The sequence below is a fragment of the Sprattus sprattus genome (assembly GCF_963457725.1).
Source record: "Sprattus sprattus genome assembly, chromosome: 7".
NCBI lineage: Eukaryota > Metazoa > Chordata > Actinopteri > Clupeiformes > Clupeidae > Sprattus > Sprattus sprattus.
Window position 1 is genome coordinate 26776605 of NC_137926.1, and position 20827 is coordinate 26797431.

Sequence of the window (20827 nt, forward strand, 5' to 3'; positions counted from 1 at the left end):
CTGACTCTCTGTGCCTCTAGAAATGTCAGGCATTTATTTTCTAACTTATTGTGTCTGATCCTCTCTGTCTGCTTGCATCGGGTCAAGCATAAAGCAGGGAAATGCCAGTCCCATGGTAATTCACTAGAACACTTTTGACTTGACATTTTTACTGTGGTGAGAGGGAGGTTTTTTTCTCTTCTGTGTGTTCTGATCCACATATAAAGGCACCCGAAAGGTTGAGATTCCTTAAGTGCAAAATCGCTGGGGAAGAAAATCCCACCTGGAGCTATCCAGTATTCATTCACATCTGACTGGTTGGTAATGCCATGATGTATTGGGATTGGGCAAAGCTCTTTAAGCCGTTATTATTATTCAGCCATTATGGGTTGCGCTCGGTTAATGAAAGCCAAGAAGCAAATGAGTCAGTGAAACTCAGCGGAGCATTAATGCTCCGGCACGTGCAGCAGCGGCCCAATGGCTCTCGTCCTGTGAGGGACTGAGCTCAGGCCCTTAGCAGCATATCTGAGCTTTCACTGGAGTGGAAGAAGGACCGGTTAAAGGGCTAATCAAGGACCCTGGTCAGGGCACACTCAGACACACACACACACACACACACACACACACACACACACACACACACACACACATCCACACACACATTCAGACACATACAGACAGACACACACACACACACACACACACACACACACACACTCAGACACACACACACACACACACACACACACACACACACACACACACACACACACACACACACACACACACACACACACACACACACACACACACTTACACACACATAAAAGAGCGAGAAAGAGAGACACTCTTTTGCAAATGCTGAAGAGCTATATTGAATAACACCCCACCCCCCCCACCCACCCATGCTACACTGACTGAGCAAAACATTTCCCCCCACGTTGTAATTATGGTTTTAAATAACGCTTCAATAATAGCTTTGTAGCTTTGCTATTATCTATCTAAAATCAGGGTGTTTCATGCCTTTTGATATTCACTGCATGAGCATTCTACATGCGGGTCACAAAAGAAGACCATTATCATTTTATAGATGGGGAAGATTACAGGTTTCACCATAAAGGTTGTCCACAACGATAGACTGAACACTGACACTGACAACTAAATTGAGCCGGTCTTGCCGGTATGTTCTTCTTGTTCGTACTGAATCAGAATATTGATGTGATGGATAACTACTGCAATTGTTCAAAAGTCACGGTCCTTGTATGACTGTCAGCCAGCATAATCTAGGCCAGGGGTCTTCAACGTTTTTCAGGCCAGGGACCCCCAAACTGATGGCGAGATGAGCAGGGACCCCCTACTATATAAATTGAATAACATTTTGTTTATAATATACTGGGCCTAGTGCCAAATAAACATAGCTACCCTGTTATTGTGTATTCAATACTAAGCTATTCAAATAATACAAAGGCTAATATATTTATTCACATTTTTATTTTTTAACATTGAATTTAACATTTTTGAACAACGAATTTAACTTAACATTTTTTAACATTGAATTTAATTTAACATTTAACAACATGAAAGGTACAGGCATTTATAAACCTACATCTTGCAAACAACTCTAACAACGCTAACAATTAATAACAACTTATTGAAACAATTAACAGATTTATGTTTTTGTTTCATCATACATAAAAAAGGGACAGTGAATCCTCAAGCATCTGTCGATGGCACACATCCTCCCACATTAGAGATCTTCTTTTCAATAATTTATAGTTACAAACAAGACCAGCTATGGAGTTTGGTCCGCCATCTATTATTTTTGATCTTCGCGCTCTTTAGACTTGAGCAGAAATGTGATCTGATTGGCTAGTTCCTGTGCTGTCGTTTTTGCATGAAAGGTGTTGTGAGTGAACCGGTGCCCAGCTTGAGAGAGCTCCTGTGGGTAGCTCAATGTGTCGATTGGACTGAAAGATAACGTTTTCTCGATCAATTATGCGTTCGCTACAATATGTTGGATTTATGTAAATGTAAATTTAAAGGGAATAAATACAATTCTGATTCGGAAGACATTTAAATTTCTGGAAAAAAAAATTGGTTGAATTTTTTTTTTTTTTTTTTAGAAATATTAAAAAAAATGTCTTATCAACCAAAGATTTCGCGACCCCCCTGCAGTACCTCCACGGACCCCCTGTTGAAGACCCCTGATCTAGGCTGTAGAGTGTAGCTTCTGAATAGCTTCAAGCTGCTTTGTCAGTTCTCTCTCCTGGGACTTCTCTTCAGACACGAGGGCAAAGGTGAATGTGCCTCACACCTGAGACAAACTCCACTGATGTCTCCTTATGAGTCACCTAAACCCACGGGCACCTTCATAGCATGATGTGATTGGATGTGTCAACATGCCACGGCCAGACAAACAGAGACATACTGAATCAAAAAAGGGGACCCATCAGAACATCATGGCAGGTACTGAGCTCATGTAATCCGCTCCAGTGAATCAGAGAAAAATAATGGATCTGTCTATAGGGAAGGACATACGCAGGGCATCTAAAACTTCAGGATGTATGGACGTCTTTGTTGGAAAACTGTCAGGGCATATATCCTCTTGAAAGACGTCTTCCCTCATGGATTCAATGATCATTTAATAGACTGCAGTGTGATCATAGGGTGTAAAAGTGGAGACTGGGGGATTCAAAAAGCATTGTTGGGCATGAATGATGAATGCCAGTTTCTGCTGTGTCATGCCATAATGGAAAAAGCATCAACGCCTATAAAGTGTAATAAGGAAAGCATCAAAGCCTATGCATTCATCAATCTACACTGACTTTGCACTCTGTTTGATAGATTATGGTGTTGTATTTAACAGTGTGTCCTAGGTGTCCTGTCAGTGTAGAGAATTATTTAGTTTACCACAGTCAACACTCAATCAGGACTCCATCACGTATATCTGGAATGGGAGCACAATCCATCTTAGATTAAATTCTTTCAGCCACTAGGTCTGTGATCAATTATCAATATACTGACAGGAAATTCATAGTCATGATTATTGTGATCATACCATGCAAAAGGCAGCAAAGTTACACAATCATATACATTAATAAATAAGTTAAATAAAATAAATAAATGAGTATATACACAAATAAGCCATTGTGATGTAACTGAGTGCTGCCGTGGACTTCGCATCTACCGGCAATTCTGAATTATTTTCAGCAACTTGTCCAGTCAGTCCTTTGACACATCTTAGTTTTGAATGTGTTTCTGCAGGAGTCATAGAACACAAACAAACACATGAAAACCCCTTTGACGCTTTGTGGTAGTGTCTGTCCTCTGTTGGAAATGGCGTGTTGGTTGTGGACAGCTTTCCTCTGGTAACCCCCAGTAAGGAAAGACAGGTCCCATCAGCTCTGAGAGAGACAGGTCCCATCAGTAAGGAGAGACAGGTCCCATCAGCTCTGAGAGAGACAGGTCCCATCAGTAAGGAGAGACAGGTCCCATCAGCTCTGAGAGAGACAGCAGTGGAGAGTGAGAGAAAATAAATGAACAAAAGCATGGCGCACCTCTGGGAGTGACTTTAAAAAACACACACTACAGCCAGATAGGAACATCACAGACACAAACTGACAGCCCCAGGAATATACCCTCATCTGGAAACGGAGGATAAGAACAAAGGGCTGTCACCATTTCCCCCCTCTAATGGACATGAAAGGAAGAGGAGAGCCACATTCAGAGGGCAGCAGGACGAATTGTATTCATACGTGCCATTCATTAAAAACCCATTCATCTTCATTACAGCATTTCTCTGTGGCTTCAGATCAGTCCTACAATGACAATTTGAATTTGGGAAACGTGAACTACATCAATAATTGCTCACAGTATTGTAAGCATTTCCTGCTACTTCTGCACAGATTTCACACACAAGAATGGATTGCGGGTTTGATTCCCCACACGCATCAGTATATTTATTCTGTAAATCCTGTCATGCTGTATAATTCAGATAGGATTTAAGAAGGGGCTGGCTTATAAGACAAATGGCATGAGATAGTAGAGATGATATGAGATATCAAATATTAGATTAAGATCTGCTAATGCTGTTATACAGTCTCCATCAACAGATGCCTCTCCTCCCTGGGTGGAGTGAAGTTTTCTTGTGTGGGCACCTCATTAGTAACATTTTGGGATTGGTGTGTCATTCTATCTATATCTATATCTATATAGATTCTATATATATATATCTTTATCTATCTATCTATCTATCTATCTATCTATCTATCTACTTATACCTATCCATCGATCTATATATATCTATCTATCTATACCTATCTATCTATATATCTATCTATCTATCTTTACATGTACTGTATATGCTATATACTGTATTTCAGGTGTGAGTTTGATTACATGCCTATTGTATTGTTATCATTCTATTAGACAATTGGACATTTTCATTTTTCACAACTCCTACTGACAGCAGACATGGTTTTGATTAAAGATTAAAAGCTATTTTGTTGACATTGTGCAAAATAATGCTGAGCAAATGTTTATGAACTGAAGTTGACACAACAAGGATTTTAAGAATGAGCAAAAGTTTGAAAGCAAGATCAGGGAAAAGCTGAGAGCTGGGAAAAGTCATGGTAGCTGCTGTTCACTACAATGATTCAAATGTCATCATTTTTGTGTATCCTGCCTTTTTTTCTGGTCACTCGTCTACCTGGCTGAAAATAAAGCTGTTTCTACTTCCAAAATACTTATGCCAGTCTCCTGTTGTTTAATCATGGCATCCAGACGGCACATTTCAAGGGATTTGTGTGAATCCCCATGAAGAGCACTGAGAGTCAATGACATTTCTTTTCATCTGGTGCATGAAAGGCCAAAGATCTCAGGTCAACTCTATTCTTATCCCATATTCCTTGTCCTCCCAGCACCGGCTGATTTCAAAATTCATTCGATGATTTACAGTCAGACAAATGTGTCTCTGAACTGTAGACACACAGAGAGAGTAATCTACATTCTTTTAATCTTTATCTTAAAGTGACAGAAAGATGCACAGCTTTTCAGATAGTTTCAAAATAGTTTCATAAACAGACAAAATGGGGAACCAAAAACAGTACAACATGATAGTACTGAACATATTTTTACAATGCTTTTGACACCTTAAAGGGCTTGAATGGATTTTTCAGTCTCATTCTCAAAGCTATTCTTTAAATGTCAGAGGGGTAACTGGGGTCGTTTTTGCTTCAGAAGTGTTTTTTGTGAGTAGCTATCTTTTATGCTGCGATGTTCCATAGTAGCTATGATTGCCCCAGCACAGCAGGTGGGCTGTCGTGATTGCTGGCTGGGAATTTGCAGAGGGTTTTGTGTGAAAAGCCTGTCTCGCGAGACGACTGGTGGAAGAATATCGAGTATTACCCAAGACCATTTCCTATTTCCCCAACCATCTGCTGCAGCAGGAGCATCTCGAGCAGCAGGAACAAGAAATGTGACATGTTCAGGAGATGACGCAAAGCCATAGTGTACAATTGGGTTACAATAACCAAGTCATTAATGTTACTAATGGCGAGATCTTTAACGGGTGCCAAATCTTTTCAGCACCTCCTCCATTTTCTTCTGTTAATTTTTTTATACTCAGTGGACTGACGTAGAATGTAGCAAAAAAGGCTCAAGGCACTATTTTCCCTTTTGATGGAAAATAATTTACGCCTCTTGAAACTGGTACAGCTTGCCAAGACGGATCTCACAAGTGCCTAGTGAAAACTCATTTCAACGTGCCATCCCTCCAGATTGTGTTCTCACTTGGCCCTCTGGGAACGGCCAGTGGACTGCTGAGAGGCAAAGGCTGACTGCCTTATCTGGCCTGTTGAAGCACTCAGGCTGCTACACCTGTCCCTTGTGCTCACACTCTCTGAACAGCTGAGGAGGGCTTGACCATTTCCCGACGAAGAGGTCAACACAGCGCTGACACACATGACTGCAGCTGTGAAAATGATTAACATGACAGTACACCTGTTCTGGTTTGGAGTTTCTCTTGAAAAGAAACTCCCAAGTTAATTTTTTTGGGGGAACAGTGGGGGCGGGGGTGTGAGGGGGCTGAAGTTTTCATGCATTATCAACCAAGCAAATTTCCAATTAGTTTTGCTGTGTGTCTGCAGCATGAAGATAAGCGCAATGCAGCACCCCAGAGCCCATTCTGAGGAGAGCGGTTCTCCCTCAGCCAATTCATTTCTTTCCCTCATGCAATCTTCTCACATCTGACTTTTTTTCCCACATCTTCCCCTCTCATTCAGACACATCATCAGCTGTCTTCTTCTGTCTCTAGTATACGGAAACCCCCTTAAACTTCCCAGTGGAAATTGAAGTCACTCTGGGAAATACAATACACCAGCTCGACCCCAGTTGTCTACTTGATTGTGGAATGCATGGTAATTAATTGTAAATATGCGGGATACAGGCTCATGACAAATGCAAAAAATAATGGACCATGCTTGAGCATGCGACTGAGCTAATTTTTTTCTAAAGTGCTGAGCCATAAATAAACCTTGAGATGTGATATGGCCTTCAAAGGGAAAGGCCTACTCTTTAATAAACATTCACTGCACGAAGACAAGCAGAGTTCGAGTGGATACCATCGCTAGAACCCTTTAGAATCAGAATTCTAGGAATAAGATTGGTGATGGCATTGAAAGAGTGTGGAAACATATAGACGACATAATCACCATCCCTGCTGCAATTCTAAGTCTGCACTCACACACACACACACACACACACACACACACACACACAGCTATGCTGTGGTGATGATTGAACACCCTGGACAGCTGGAAAGTGCCATGCCATTGTGTATGTCTGTGTGTGGAGGAGTTGGGCTGTTTCAGAGCGTGCGTGCCAGCAGCCTGATCTGTGGTAATGAGCTCTGTGTGAAGGCCAATGCTGCCCCCACTCCGTCTGCTTCTGTCTGTGCTTCACAGCCGCTACAGAAGACCCCACGGCATACACACACACAGGCAGCATATGCCAACCGTGTCCTCCACTAACTCCAACACACCACAAGAGATGTATACCCTCTTGGCCTTGTGAACACTGACAAAATGACTTAAAAGCACTTAAGATGTTACAATTACATTTAGTCATTTAGCAGACACTTTTGTCCAAAGTGACGTACAAGGGAGAGAACAGTCAAGCTACGAGCAATAGAACCTGGTTTTTCGATAAATACTACTTTACATAAGAAATATAAGAAACGAAATAGAAAAGAAAAATAAGTGCAGGGATAAAAGAGTTGCGTCTTCAAAAGCTTCTTAAAGGTAGAAAATATTAAATATTAGATTGTGTTATTGGTATTGCAAGTCTTATATCATGATGGTGTTGATATTATTGGTTTTTTTAGGTTGTGTTTAAATATTGTCCAAGTAAATGCTGCCATCTTGTGGGCGCACATCTGAATTGTCTGAGTGACTAATAAACAGTGGCCCTTTCTATCTCTACAGAATTTCACATAAAAGCTGGTTCAAGGACTTGAGCAATTATTACTTTGTATTCCTACTAGGAATCCCATAAAAATTCTCACTAAACTCACAATTCACAACATCAGAGCTTCTTGAATATGACTGACTTAACACACATACAATTTGTAAATATATATTTATTTATGTAGAAAAAGATATGAATTCATGAGTGGTACAAATCCCTGTATTCTGAAAAAGACGTTGAGATAAAAAAACGAAACATTTGCCAACATGGAAGTCCATTAGACGAAATGCCAGTAGACGAAAAAAGTAGGTGACAGAAAACAACCTTTTCTGATTTTGGAATGATAAAAGTGATTTAAAAATGATTTGACAGACTATTCCTGATTGCTGTCATCAGCACCATCCCTCTGGAAGAGGTCGCAGATGGTCAGCTGAGTTTTGGACACAGCCAGGGCGGGGTAGAGGGGCTGGGTGAAGGCATGCTGGTAGCTGTACAGCAAAGTCAGAGTGCCCTCCTCAGCCACGCTGAAGAACGACAGGGAGCCCTCCTCGAAATCCAGCAGCACGCCCACCCTCGGAGGGGCGTTCGCGCACACGGCCGTGGACTCCTTGTCGTGCAGCACCTCCACCTTCCCCTTCCCCTCGCTCAAGAGGCACCAGGAGAGGCCGTTGAAACCCATCCGGCAGGCGTCCTTCTGCCCCTTGCGGCCGATCTGCCCGTCGCACACCCCGACCTTCCACCTCCCCTCGTCTGCCGCCACCTCCACCTCCCAGTACCAGCGGCCGTAACACAGGGCCCCCGAGGCAAGGACCTGGGGGAACGAGCTGAAGCGAGCGTCATGCTCCTGATACGGCTGGGGCGTATCGCTGAACGACACCCGCCGGTTATCCATCGACAGGAGCAGCTTTGGGTGAGCCGTGTCAGGGTCCAGGAGTGGAGTGATGCCATCTGCAAAGCGAACACAGACCATCAGGTACCACCAAGATGTTAGCATAACACATTCTATGCAAAAAACCTGTGGTCATTAACTTGAAACACACTTAAGAGAATATAATATACAGTATGTTCAGTTAGCAGAAGCTTTCACTAAAAACAACAGTAGATATGGGAGATTTCGTGAGTATATGGTCTCTCTGGGAATTAACCTCTAAATTTCTGTTGTCAAAGGCTATCTCTACCAATTGAAAAACTCTACCTTATATTATGGGACTAGGTAGAGGCATGTAGAACCTGATAATGTAATAATTTCCTGATAACGTAATAACCCTGATAATGTAATAAAAAATCCCTCATAAGTCCCTAAAAGATGTAATAAAACCCGATAATGTAATAATATCCCAATAATGTAATAAAGTGCATTTCCCAATAATGTAACAATCGCCATACCAATAATGTAATAAAATGTTACATTAATTGGAAGTTATTACATTATCAGGTTAGCCTCAATTTTGCAGAACCTGATAATGTAATACATTCCTGATATTGTAAAAACTTTGGTCAGTGCTGAAATGTTGGGACACCAGTTATTCAGAACAAGTAGTGATGCTATGTAGACAACCACCCACTATTGTTTTGCTCATATTTTGATCCCAATGGTATAGGCCTTTAGCCTCGCAAGCCAAACCTGTACAGCAAGAAGCTGAGGAAAGTAGAGGAAATGCATGTTGCATGATGTTTTGCAGTATATAGTGTAATTTTTAAGGGACATTGCCACACAAAATCAAAAGAGAATTTGATATAAATCAAATAGCGAAATGTCAGCTATTGATGATCAATGAGGACTTAGAAACTCAATGTTCTATGTGCCCATTAGCTACCGGTCTATAACATACCAAAATGTTCTTATTTTTTCTCTATTAGTTGATTACCACTGAATATCCCTTTCACCATTGTAAAAATTGTGCATTCGCAATCATATAAAATATATACTGTATCTGCTAATAGTGAAGCAGCAGGTCTCTGGACAGCTTCACTGTTTGGACCTCTGAAACTGGAGACCTGATGCTACAGCACCAACCAAAGTTATTACAATATCAGGTAATTATTACATTATCAGGTTCTGCAAAATTATTGGGAAATGCACTTTATTACATTATCGGGGTATTATTACATTATCAGGTTTTATTACATGTTTTAGGGACTTATGAAGGAATTTGTATTACATTATCGGGAGTTATTACATTATCGGGAGTTATTACATTATCAGGTTCTACAGAATACGAGACCAAGAAACCAGGCGGTGAAAGCTAATTTGTTGTAAAGGATATGAGATGATGTTGAGCTGGTTCTTCTTTCATTTGCTGCAAGTGAATCGACAGCAGTAGTATATTAAGAGAATGAGATATATTAAGATATAACAGGGCCACTCACACATCAGTCTGAATGGGTCTCTGTGGGGCCGTGAAATAACCACCGTGTCCAACCTCCTCTCTGTCCACCCTTGCAGGCAGCCCAAACGAGCACGGTCCACCTCCCGTGGAGCCTCCAGGTCCTCTACTGGATTGGATATTCCACTAATCCTGAGGATAAAATGACAGCACTATTATGCAATGTTCATGTAACTCTCCACAATGGACACAATAATCCTAGCAGGAGCAGCTCCCAGATCTGTTCAGCTTAGTCAATCCTATGATTTGTTCTAATTCCATATAATGGCACATATTCTTCATTGTCATCCTCTTACCTGCCGGCCACCTTGTTGTACTCCTGTTGGAAACATGAAAATACAAAAACTACATCAAGATTTTTTGCATTTGTAGCATTGCAATTAAGTACCATTGATCATTGATTTCATAATTCCACTTCAAAAAGCCACTTTGTCAAGAGCTCCCTATCGGCTGCAGTACCGTGATAAACGCCTGGTGTTGGACTCTGAGAGCCCCAGTGGCGTCAGCCAGCCCCGTGAGGGTGTCCACACTGTGATGGATGGTGCCCAGGGTGGTCTGCAGAAGGCCCAGCTGGTCCTCCACTCCCCCCAGGCTCCTGGTCTCCTCCTTGGCCACACAGAGCAGGGCCTGCTGCTCCTCGTGGTCCAGGGCCTCCCGCATGGCTTGGTACTGGGTCCGCACGTTGGCCCTGGCCTCATCTAGAACCTCCTGCAGAAGTGAGTGGGGTAGATTTGATGCACAAAGGGGAGACTTTAATCTTGTACACTGTATACACTGTACAATGTACACTATATAAACTTAGCATTCATTCCTTTCTAAATATTATTGAATATTGTTATTGTCCAAATATTGTACCATTTTTTTATATATAATTGAGCATGTACAATATAAAACAAGTCACCATATTTCTCAGTAAATATATTTCCAAAGGTGCTATTGACATGACATTTTCACCAGATGTTGGTAACAACCCAAGTAATCCAAACATACAAAGAAACCAAAATAAATACATTCAGAAATCAAGTTATGTGTTATAATGTGAAATGGCACATCTTTGTATGTATGGATTACTTTTCATGAAAATTTCATGTCAATAGCCCCTTTGAAAATATGTTTACTGAGAAAAATGGTGACGTGTTCAATACTTATTTTACCCGGTGTACATACCAAATCCAACACATCTGTGCTAAATGAAACAGAAGGCAGAATATAGCTTTATTTAGTTTTTGACCACCTTACCTGGAAGGCCTGTTTCTTTTGAAGGAGTTCAGCTCTTCTGAGCATAATATCTAGCTCGTGTTCCTGCAACTTCTTCATCTCCTCTTTCATTTCACCCTAGAAGATGTCATCATTAATACAAAAATCTACAAAACATCTGAACACAAAAGTTAAAAGCAATGTTGCAAAAACATCACCGCTTCGATTTCAGTGGAAGATACATGCAGGTAAGTGAGCATCACTTTTTGATTTTCAAAGGGAAGACATGGGCAACATCAATGTATTTGGTCAACAAGAAAAGTTCACTGAAAATACAAAACTAGATGCTATCGTCTTGCTGTTATGTCCCTTTTCTGTGAGAACCACAGCCATGCAAAAGCGTTCTCACCCTCAGCTCCTTCTCTGCCTCTTTGATGCCGATACAGGGGTGGTCGCGGTGCGAGCCGATCACGGTGCACACGGTGCACACACACACACCGCACGGCCGACAGTAGATGCGGTTCATCTCCTGGTGCTCCTGGCATCTCCAGGGTGACACGTCGTTCACGGCTGGTACCAGGGGGTGGCCCTGGAACACCGGCGACTCCAGGTGGGTGCGGAGATGCTCGGCACACATGGAGGCTCCGCACTGCAGGCAGGTCTTCACAGCAGGCCTTTGGTCCTGGGCGAAGCAGTAGTGACACGGGACAAGCCCAAGTGCAGCTGGTTGGATAGTGTCTCGTGCTGGTGGGGACTCCTTGCGTTTGAAGGACTGATGATTGGCAGCAGGTGAGAGCTGACGAGGGGAGCTGGTTGCTGGGGGTGAGCCACTAACAGAAAGAGATCGGGCTGATGGGGGTGAGCCACTAACAGAGGGAGGTCGGGCTGATGGGGGTGAGCCACTAACAGAGGGAGGTCGTGATGAAGGGGGTATGTCCATTGCAGGGGTTGTGGCTCTTGGAGATTTCTGTACGGGCAGGGTGGATGTTTTAGGGGGTGTCTGTTGTTTCAAAGTGGGCTCTTCAAGAGGTGTCTCTGCTGCCACTGGTGACTGTCTCTCTGAGGGTGCACTGCTTACAACCAGGACCTCCTCCACACTTGAGTCATCACTCTCTGGGGATTCAAGTCCCTCACTGATTGGGATTCGCCCAGTGTTTCGGTCGGGGCACCACACTGTGGCAGATGTCCCTTCCAAAGGTAGTGAGTTTCTATCTGAAGATGACCTTCTGACAGAGCCATGGTTCTTTGGTGTAGATGTATTACTGCTTGGGTTAATCCCTGGTGTGGAATGTGTTTTTTTACGGGCAGGTGGTTCATCATCGAAGCCATCACTTCTCGCTGTTCCATTTGTGGCGGGAGACGACACCTGCCTCTGCCCACTTTCCTGCGGCTGCGGAATTCTGGAGTTACGTCTCTTGCCGAGAAGACTGTTCTTGGACGCAGGGGAAGAAAACTTGTCTCTCCAACCTATGTTTCAGTGTGATGAACAACAGAGGAGAAATGAGCAAAGCAAACGTAATAAATAATGTTATGCACATCATGGAGAAATGGGTTGGGCTTAATACCATAATTTGAATTGGCGTTTCAGTGTGGACTTCGATCTGCAATAGGCCTGCCCTGCTCCAATCTTGTCGACAATTACATAAGCTACTATATAATTACTGCCATTACATTAGTTTGCCCTTATTCGCATCGAATCACATATACATACCCGAAGGATATCTGCTAGCCGATGGGAAGGATGTTTCCGTATCCCAAAACGCATCGGTTAACTTCCTGTATTCTTGTTTGCATTCGGGGCAATAAACGGGTCCCGACTGTGACCCACTCCACAACTCGCCTATACATTCCTCACAGAAGCGGTGTCTACATTTCAGTACTGTAGGATTCCTGCATTCACTATGGCATAATGGGCACACACTCACAGGACCCGCTCGCGCTGGGGTGTCCAATTTGGCACCCATTTTCAGATGCTTACTCTATACTCAAGAAACAGAAACCGTTGGCATCACTGGAGGAGGAGCGTAGTTCGTTGTTTGAGTCCGCAAAGCCTCTGAGATAGTTTCCTCTTAAAGTCGCAGTACCTTGGGTGAAAGATGACGCAATGTTATTGTCAACCATAAACGCATTTCATATGTGTTTACTGTTACAAGCAAATTAATAGAAAAAAATAGCATGAAGAAACGTGCCCTGTATAAACGTAAAATCAATTGAGCACATGTCATATAAATGCAAGGCCATCGGGCCACAATGGTCAGTAGACACAATGGTAACACTTTCTGAAATGTTTCTGCTCTATTTCAACTATTTTATCCCACCCTGCCACTTCATATCACACATGTTCCAATTGGTCCCAGCATTTCACAAGTCCACCTTAGTCAGTTGGAGCCATCTACATCTACCTCGAGAAGATTCTTGTTGATTCTCGTTGGATTAATACCTCACCCAAAAAAGTCATCATTAAAAATAAATGTTTTCTTAAGACCTTTGGTTGATGAGCTCCAAGAACTTTGGAGTGGCATCATTTTGGAAGACAGTTCCTTCATAGGACATCAGGTTTACAGACCTGCTTTGTCTATTATCAAATATCCCCGCAACTTTATAAGGAGGCATTGTTTGACACAGAGATAATTGTTCAAACATATGCTTTTGAATGTATTATTAATAAACATTTAAAATGATAGTTGAATCAATACAATTATTATGTAGATATCTATTGATCTTTTGATAGTTTGTCTTTGTCATTGAGTACTAAAGTATAAATACATATGTGTGACATATTGCATTTAATTTACTGTTGCAGAGTTTGAGGACGTTCAGCAAAAATGTTTTTCTCTGTATTTGAGCGGTCTTCATGGGAGTCATGCATGTCAAAGGATCATCATACCCTCAATACACTACGCTGGATTGTCCAAGCAGGAAAGGACGAAGGCAGAACATAAAATAGTTGAACACCAGTCTAAGGACCTAGATGGTCAAAACATTTCTGCTTGAGTTACTATTATGCCATCAGATTTGCTGTCATAGATCCAATGCACAACCTCCTCCTTGGTACAGCAAGACCTGTATTCCAGATGTGGACAGAACTAGGAAGTTTAACAACAAAGAGCCTTATTAACTTCAGACTAGAGTGGAGAAAATCAAAGTACTTTACCATGTTGGAAGAATTCCTTTCAAATGTAATCTGTCTTAACAGGATTTACAGCAGATCAGTAGAACAACTGAACAACTGTTTACTCCCTGTTTTGTGTGAAGGGGCTTACAATAGACAGACACTATGACATGTGATTTGACTTTGTGCCGGCTTGTATCAAACCCTGCTCCGGAGTCGCAGCCATCAACTGTTTGGCCCATTGCACTGTACCCCTTACATGCATTTACATCTTCTTTTGAAAGAGTGCATGTTGGACTATGGGCCGGTTCATTCTTTATGTTGTTTTTCATTAGAGTGTTTTAATTCAATACTGGGGAAGTTTAATAACCACAACAGGACAAGTTAAGGACAAATGGTTGGGACTGTATCACATTATGACACAGCTGATATGCTTTACGTGAAGAACAATGTTTAAGTGTCAACAGAAAGACTTCTTTTAGAAAACTGACAATCAGACAATCTTGTATCGGCTGGACAGACAAGCAAAGTTGACAGTGGATCATCAGATGTACCCCTATTATTGTATCAATGAGACTGTTTTGCCATGAAAAAAGGTAACATATGTGAATGTAACTTACTCCATAGCTGGACCTAAAGCAGAAAGGTCAGCATATGTATACACTAAGTATATATTATGTATATTATAGTACAGTATACTGTATATCTATCGCTCTACATGACCACGTCTTTGTGCCACGGTCCTTGCCCCTGTTGCCATTGTGTTTGTTCTAAGGGGGTTTCAGGTCCTGGGCTCTGTGAAGTGCCTTGAGAAAATTTATTTTTTTTGGCGCTATATAGATACAATTAAATTGCATTGAATTGAATTGATTTAACACGTACAGTTCTTGATACTTGAAAATATAAAGCAATTATTAGTTGTTAATGTCGTGTCAAAAGGTACTGCACTCAAACATGTCATTACAAAAGTTTCCTGGCTTGATCCCCATCCGGACAGACATTTTTATGGAAAGCCAGTACAGGTTTGTAGCTTGCAGGGAACAGACACCTCATACCCAGCATCCTTTCCTCCTGTTGAGAGCATTTCTGGGAGATCCACTCTGCATTTAATGAAAATGTGACTGCAGTCATTCCACTTTGCAAAATGGTTGGATCTAGGAGATTAAAAAATCTACAGGGTTAACACAACAGCTTTTCAGTATACATGCATTTCAGTGTGCTTCGGCATTGGCAAACTGTGAATATGGATGACTGTGTAGAGTATGGAGGATAAGCAATAGTTGAGAAAATATTAGGAGAAGCCTGTCGTTGCATGTTTTGGAATTTGCCGTATTTAGTATGGTAGGCCGTTTGTGAAATGTTAGATGTTCTGTGATCTTGCTCAGTTTTTGTACATTTAGCTTTGTCAAATAAAAAAAGCACTTCAATATTCCGCTGTTACCTTTTCAAACATAAAGAAAGAAATGTATGTAAATTCATGAAAACAGAGCAACATTTTACAAATGGCATTCCATAATCAAGAGCCATCAACGAAGGGCCATGATGAGTATATCTGAGTAGCGGCACTCTTGCAACGCTTGCAAAGTCATCAGACTATTACTTTCGATCTGACCTGACTAGCTGTGTTGATGTCACACAACATGCTCATGGACACTAGCACTGTTGATGTCACCGAACATGCTCATGGACACTAGCACAACTGATGCGACTGAACTCAGACTATACTATCTGAATGTATCTCACTGTACAAACTGGAATTATTAGACTTTGTTATCAACACATGGCCAAAAGTCATTGAGATCATTGCTTTGAATTTAACAGTACATTAAAATGCAATGTTGAAAAAAGGCTTCAAGGCAAATTTTTGGTTTAGGCACCATGGAAGTGCTAGAATCTTACTCTTAAAAAGCTGTACTAACTACTAACCCTAATTAAAATAAGTTGTTGAAATAAATTGTACTGTGTATGATTTTGTATATAATTGACAATTGCCAGTTTGCATACAGGGTTAGATACGATAAATCTATTCAAGCTACAATTTAAGAGTCTATAATCATACTAAGCCTGATCTATTTATACCAGAGACCTTTAGAAAAAGGTGCTGAGCAAAATGCTGAGTAAAAATCCCCCTACTACCCTTATTTGTATTGTATAGCTCACAGCATTGTCACTTCATTCATTTACATATGAAAGCCTCCCCTAGACCAAGGTGAAGGGGGGTCATCTGCCAGGCAAACATCACATCAATTACAGGCAGTTCCTGATTGCATGAACCATTATCAACCTGAACCTCCACGAAAATGAACAGTGACGCTTACTGTTGAAAATACCACTCTTTATGCAGTGACACATGCACACATGCACACACGCACACGCACGACGCCCCACGCACCGCACACACACACACACACACACACACACACACACACACACACACACACACGCACAAACACACACACACACACACACATACACACACACACACACACACACACACACTCATATGCAAACACACATGCAAAGACATTCATTGTGTTGTAGGTAGAAGTTGTTCATAATTCTTGATAGGAAACTAATTAGTCTCAAACCAAACTGTGATAAGGTCACATGTTAGAACACTGTGGTTCCATTAGCTATCAGAATGTTTGGATTGCCTGATAAAACTTCCTTTTCCAGTGAAACCCTTGCCAGAAGAGGTGATATAAACATAATAGGACGTAGTCTCCTCCGATTCATATTTCTTTGATTCATCTTTAAAGGAAATTACAGAAAATGACTTTGCTTGTACTAGGGTTAGGGTAAGATATAATATGAATATAATATACTAAACGCTTCTGTAACTGTTGAATGTCACTTCTGAGTGAAAATAGGGTCTCCATTCATGTTAAAGTTTGCCAGATGAAAACTTTTATTTTGGCATTAAAACGTTTACACAAGATGAATCAAAAAGGCAAAAAGTCCTCCTCAGAATAAATAAATATTTCAGTCATAGCATTTTATTTATTATTTTACAGGTTGCAACAATTCATGTGGTAACATGATGTTATCATATGGATACATTTAGCAGTGGTGATTACTTATTATTTACCTTATTATTTATCTGTTTTTGGTCTGTTTACAAACTCCATGGAATCTCTCTAACAAACGGAAATATGAACTGTGCCAGTCTTGATAACATTTGATAAGAAGTTGTGGCTGTGTTGAGATTGATAAGATGGTGATAAGAGTGACAATAAAGACCCAGGTAAATGCGACCCTAGGAAAAAAAAACAGAGAACTCATGATGCTCCTGTTGTGTTGTGTTCTAGCTGCTGCTCTCTGCCTGAGTGGGTTGGCGGCCCAAAGCGGGGCTGAGGCCGATCTGGTGACCTCTCTGCCGGGCCTGGCACAGAACCCCTCTTTCAGACATTATTCTGGTTATGTTCAGGCTGGACAGGGGAAGCAGTTTCATTACTGGTGAGCACTCACATATCTCTTGTCTTTTTTTACTTGACTTATACTGTAGTGGCAGAAGTGCTTCATCTTAATGACTTACACACAACCTTTATTATTATTATTATTATTATTATTGTTATTAATAATAATAATAATAATAATAATAATAATAACCCCTGTGTTACTTTGTACACTTGGAAGACATTTGAGTGAATGGTATAAAAACCTCTATGCAGGCCAGTGTGTTATTGACATCTCTGTGTGCCCTGTGTCATGATGTTTTGTACAGGTTTGTGGAGTCTCAGAATAACCCCTCTACTGACCCTGTGATGCTCTGGCTGAATGGAGGCCCTGGCTGCAGTGCCATGGAGGGCATGCTCTCTGAGAACGGACCCTTCCACGTGAGTAGGGGAGCCAGGGGGTCATTCTGGTGCTTCAACTGATCAATGCTCAACCTCAACCTCTCCCTGTTGGTATTGTGTACTGTACTGCTCTCCGATCAGAGTTTCTTTAATGTCCCCGTTGTCCTGTTCTAGTTGAGGGATGATGCCACAGTCTACATCAACCCTTACAGCTGGAATCAGGTGGCCAATATCCTGTACCTGGAATCCCCCGCTGGCGTGGGTTTCTCCTATTCCACCTCTGGGAACTACGGCACCAGTGACCCCCAGGTATCAGAGGCCGTTGGATGTGGCTGGGCTAAGAGAGCCAACTGTTCCGCAGATGCTCATTTCCTGCATATTGATGTATAGCATCAGCATCATCATTTCTCATTTTCAGTTTACTTTTTGCCCCTACCACATATATTTTTTTCCTCTCTTAATTATTTTATTCATATTGAGACTCATTTTGTTTTACTTGCTGTGGTGTATTTTGGAATTCTGGGGAAAAAAAACAACAACTCTGTGGTCTCATCAGCAAAGTGCCATATAAGGAAAGTTGTTATTCTTCCACGACTTTCAGGTGGCTGAGGATAACTATGAAGCCCTGCAAAACTTCTTCGCCAAATTCCCCTCCTTCGTCTCCAACGACTTCTATGTGTTTGCTGAGAGTTATGGGGGTATCTATGGTCCAACCCTGGCCCAAAAGATTGTCAGCAACCCTGGAAACATCAACTTCAGGGTAAATTATTCTAACTAGTGTCATGGGTGCACTAACAGTGTTCTTATGCAGACAATGTTCTAACCATATTTTTTCACCAGGGAATGGGGATCGGCAATGGAATGACCAGCTACGCTTTAAATGATAATTCACTGCTTTATTTTGGATACTATCATGGTCTTTTGGGTGACGAGTAAGTGATATTTAAAATATGTGCATAAAGGAATTATTATTAAGTACTTCAATGAAAGTATTAACAATCAAAATTATTGAATACCATTTTTATGGTTTGGTTAGATTGTTGTCTATGAGCTTTGCTGTTAGTGAGCTTGTGTTAGGTTGTTGCAACTTTCCAGAACTTTCCCTCTATCTCCCCTGCAGCTTGTGGAATCAGCTTAACCAGGAGTGCTGCTCAGGAGGCTCCTGCAATTTCTACAGCAACAGTAACAGCAACTGCCAGAACTCTGTGAGTTTATCCTTTCAGAATATCCTCTGGGATACACAAAGTTATCCATCCTTCAGCCAGTGACCCATCTGTATCATTACACTGACACGTTTTTGTTTGTATTGCTTGAATCTGCCCAGGTGTACCAGGCTCTTTACTTGATTCAGAACATTGGGCTCAACCTCTACAACCTTTATGGACAGTGCTATGGAGGGGCACCCATGAATGCTGGACGTTATGCTGCAGACATATCTAACCTGTTCAGAGATTCTGGGTTCAGCTTCAAGCCTCAAGTGAGTGACCAGCCCTGCTCATGGAAAAGGAGGAGAAGAAAAAAAATCTTTATTTATCTTTGCCAATACTTCCAATCTCTTAACTCACATTTTTCCCTATCCCATTCCATTCTTCTCTGATAGATAGAGGCAGCTATTCCTGGGGTGCCTATGTGCATTAACGGCACAGCCACGTATGAATGGCTCAACAACCCTAATGTGCGTGCAGCTCTCCACATCCCCTCCTCTGTGCAGCCCTGGGAGCTCTGCAGGTCAGCAACCGACTACTGCTGCAAAAACACAGCCCTGTGCAGCAGGATGTTGCGTATCTAATCAGACTCTTTAATGTCTAACATAAAAATCTTATATTTATTAGCTCTCAGTATAGAGTGATCTTTTTCTGTAATTCTATGGCTGATAAACACTCTTTATTTTTTGAATACTCTGAGAATGAAAAAAGATGTCACAAGAGATATGATGTTTTTATATGGTATTAAAATACACACATTTTACTATGATCTGTTCTTTTAAAAACACTAGCACATGTCCAAGCAATGAAATGACAACTATGCTTTCAGCCATACCGTTGGTGCCCTGTACCAGAGGACCTACAAGGACATGACCTGGTTTTACCAGGTGCTCCTGCAACAAAACCTCAAGCTACTGGTGTACAATGGAGATGTCGACATGGCCTGCAACTTCCTTGGGGGAAAGTGGTTTGTGGAGTCTCTAAATCAGCAGGTGACCTTGCCATGTCTGCGAGCATTAGCATTCTGATTCATGCTTAACCAAGAGTAATGTTGACTACAAATAACACTGCACGGAGGGCAGACGGAAGTGAGGGTGACCACGACCACAAGTTTGTAAACAAAATGTCCTTGGGTTTGGGATTATCTCAGGTGGTGAGCCAGTACCAGCCGTGGTACTATGAGGACCAGATTGCTGGCTATGTGCAGCAGTATGAGAAGATCACCTTCATGACAGTGAAGGTAAGCTGTCTGAAAGTGCCCTTTTAGACCTGCCCAAACGCCCTTGGGCACATATAATGAGGTTAGAGTTATCTAGGGCTTATCTCCCTTTTCCTATGTGTTTCTGATCGTATAGGGTTCCGGTCACATGGTCCCTCAGTACAGGCCTGGCCCCGCTCTTCAGATGCTGAAGAACTACCTGGCTAACTCCTACTGATCTCACTGTGTGATATCCTGTGTGATAAAGTGCTAAAAGGAATAAACACAGTTATTGTCCTTTATGCTATGGAGTTGCTTTGTTTTGTGGTCCTGTTTTGTCTGATTATGAAATATGTTATTTATGGTAGCTGTACTGCAGAGGGTGCAAGAGAGATCACATTCAGATTTTGTGTCAGACATTTTGCCATTTTGGAGAGAAAGCATCAAACAATCTGAATACATACAAAACTGACTGAGCAACAAAAAAC

At 41.6% G+C, this 20827-nt stretch overlaps 2 protein-coding genes across 2 annotated transcripts; one reads left to right on the forward strand and one right to left on the reverse strand.

Annotated features, from left to right (window-relative positions):
- Positions 1-7816: 7816 nt before the first annotated feature.
- Positions 7817-13148, reverse strand: LOC308367788 (tripartite motif-containing protein 14; the record flags this gene model as incomplete). Its single annotated transcript, XM_080841777.1, has 7 exons — positions 7817-8391; positions 9814-9962; positions 10127-10149; positions 10290-10538; positions 11070-11165; positions 11437-12494; positions 13112-13148. The coding sequence occupies 7 exons, from the start codon at positions 13146-13148 to the stop codon at positions 7817-7819; spliced, it is 2187 nt and encodes a 728-aa protein (XP_080697903.1).
- Positions 13149-13277: 129 nt separating this feature from the next.
- LOC308367789 (lysosomal protective protein-like) lies at positions 13278-20577 on the forward strand (the record flags this gene model as incomplete). Its single annotated transcript, XM_080841778.1, has 12 exons — positions 13278-13296; positions 17448-17595; positions 17864-17975; positions 18111-18245; positions 18538-18696; positions 18777-18868; positions 19057-19141; positions 19261-19413; positions 19537-19664; positions 19971-20133; positions 20292-20381; positions 20497-20577. 12 exons carry the CDS (start codon positions 13278-13280, stop codon positions 20575-20577), a joined length of 1365 nt encoding a protein of 454 aa, XP_080697904.1.
- Between the last annotated feature and the right edge of the window lie 250 nt (positions 20578-20827).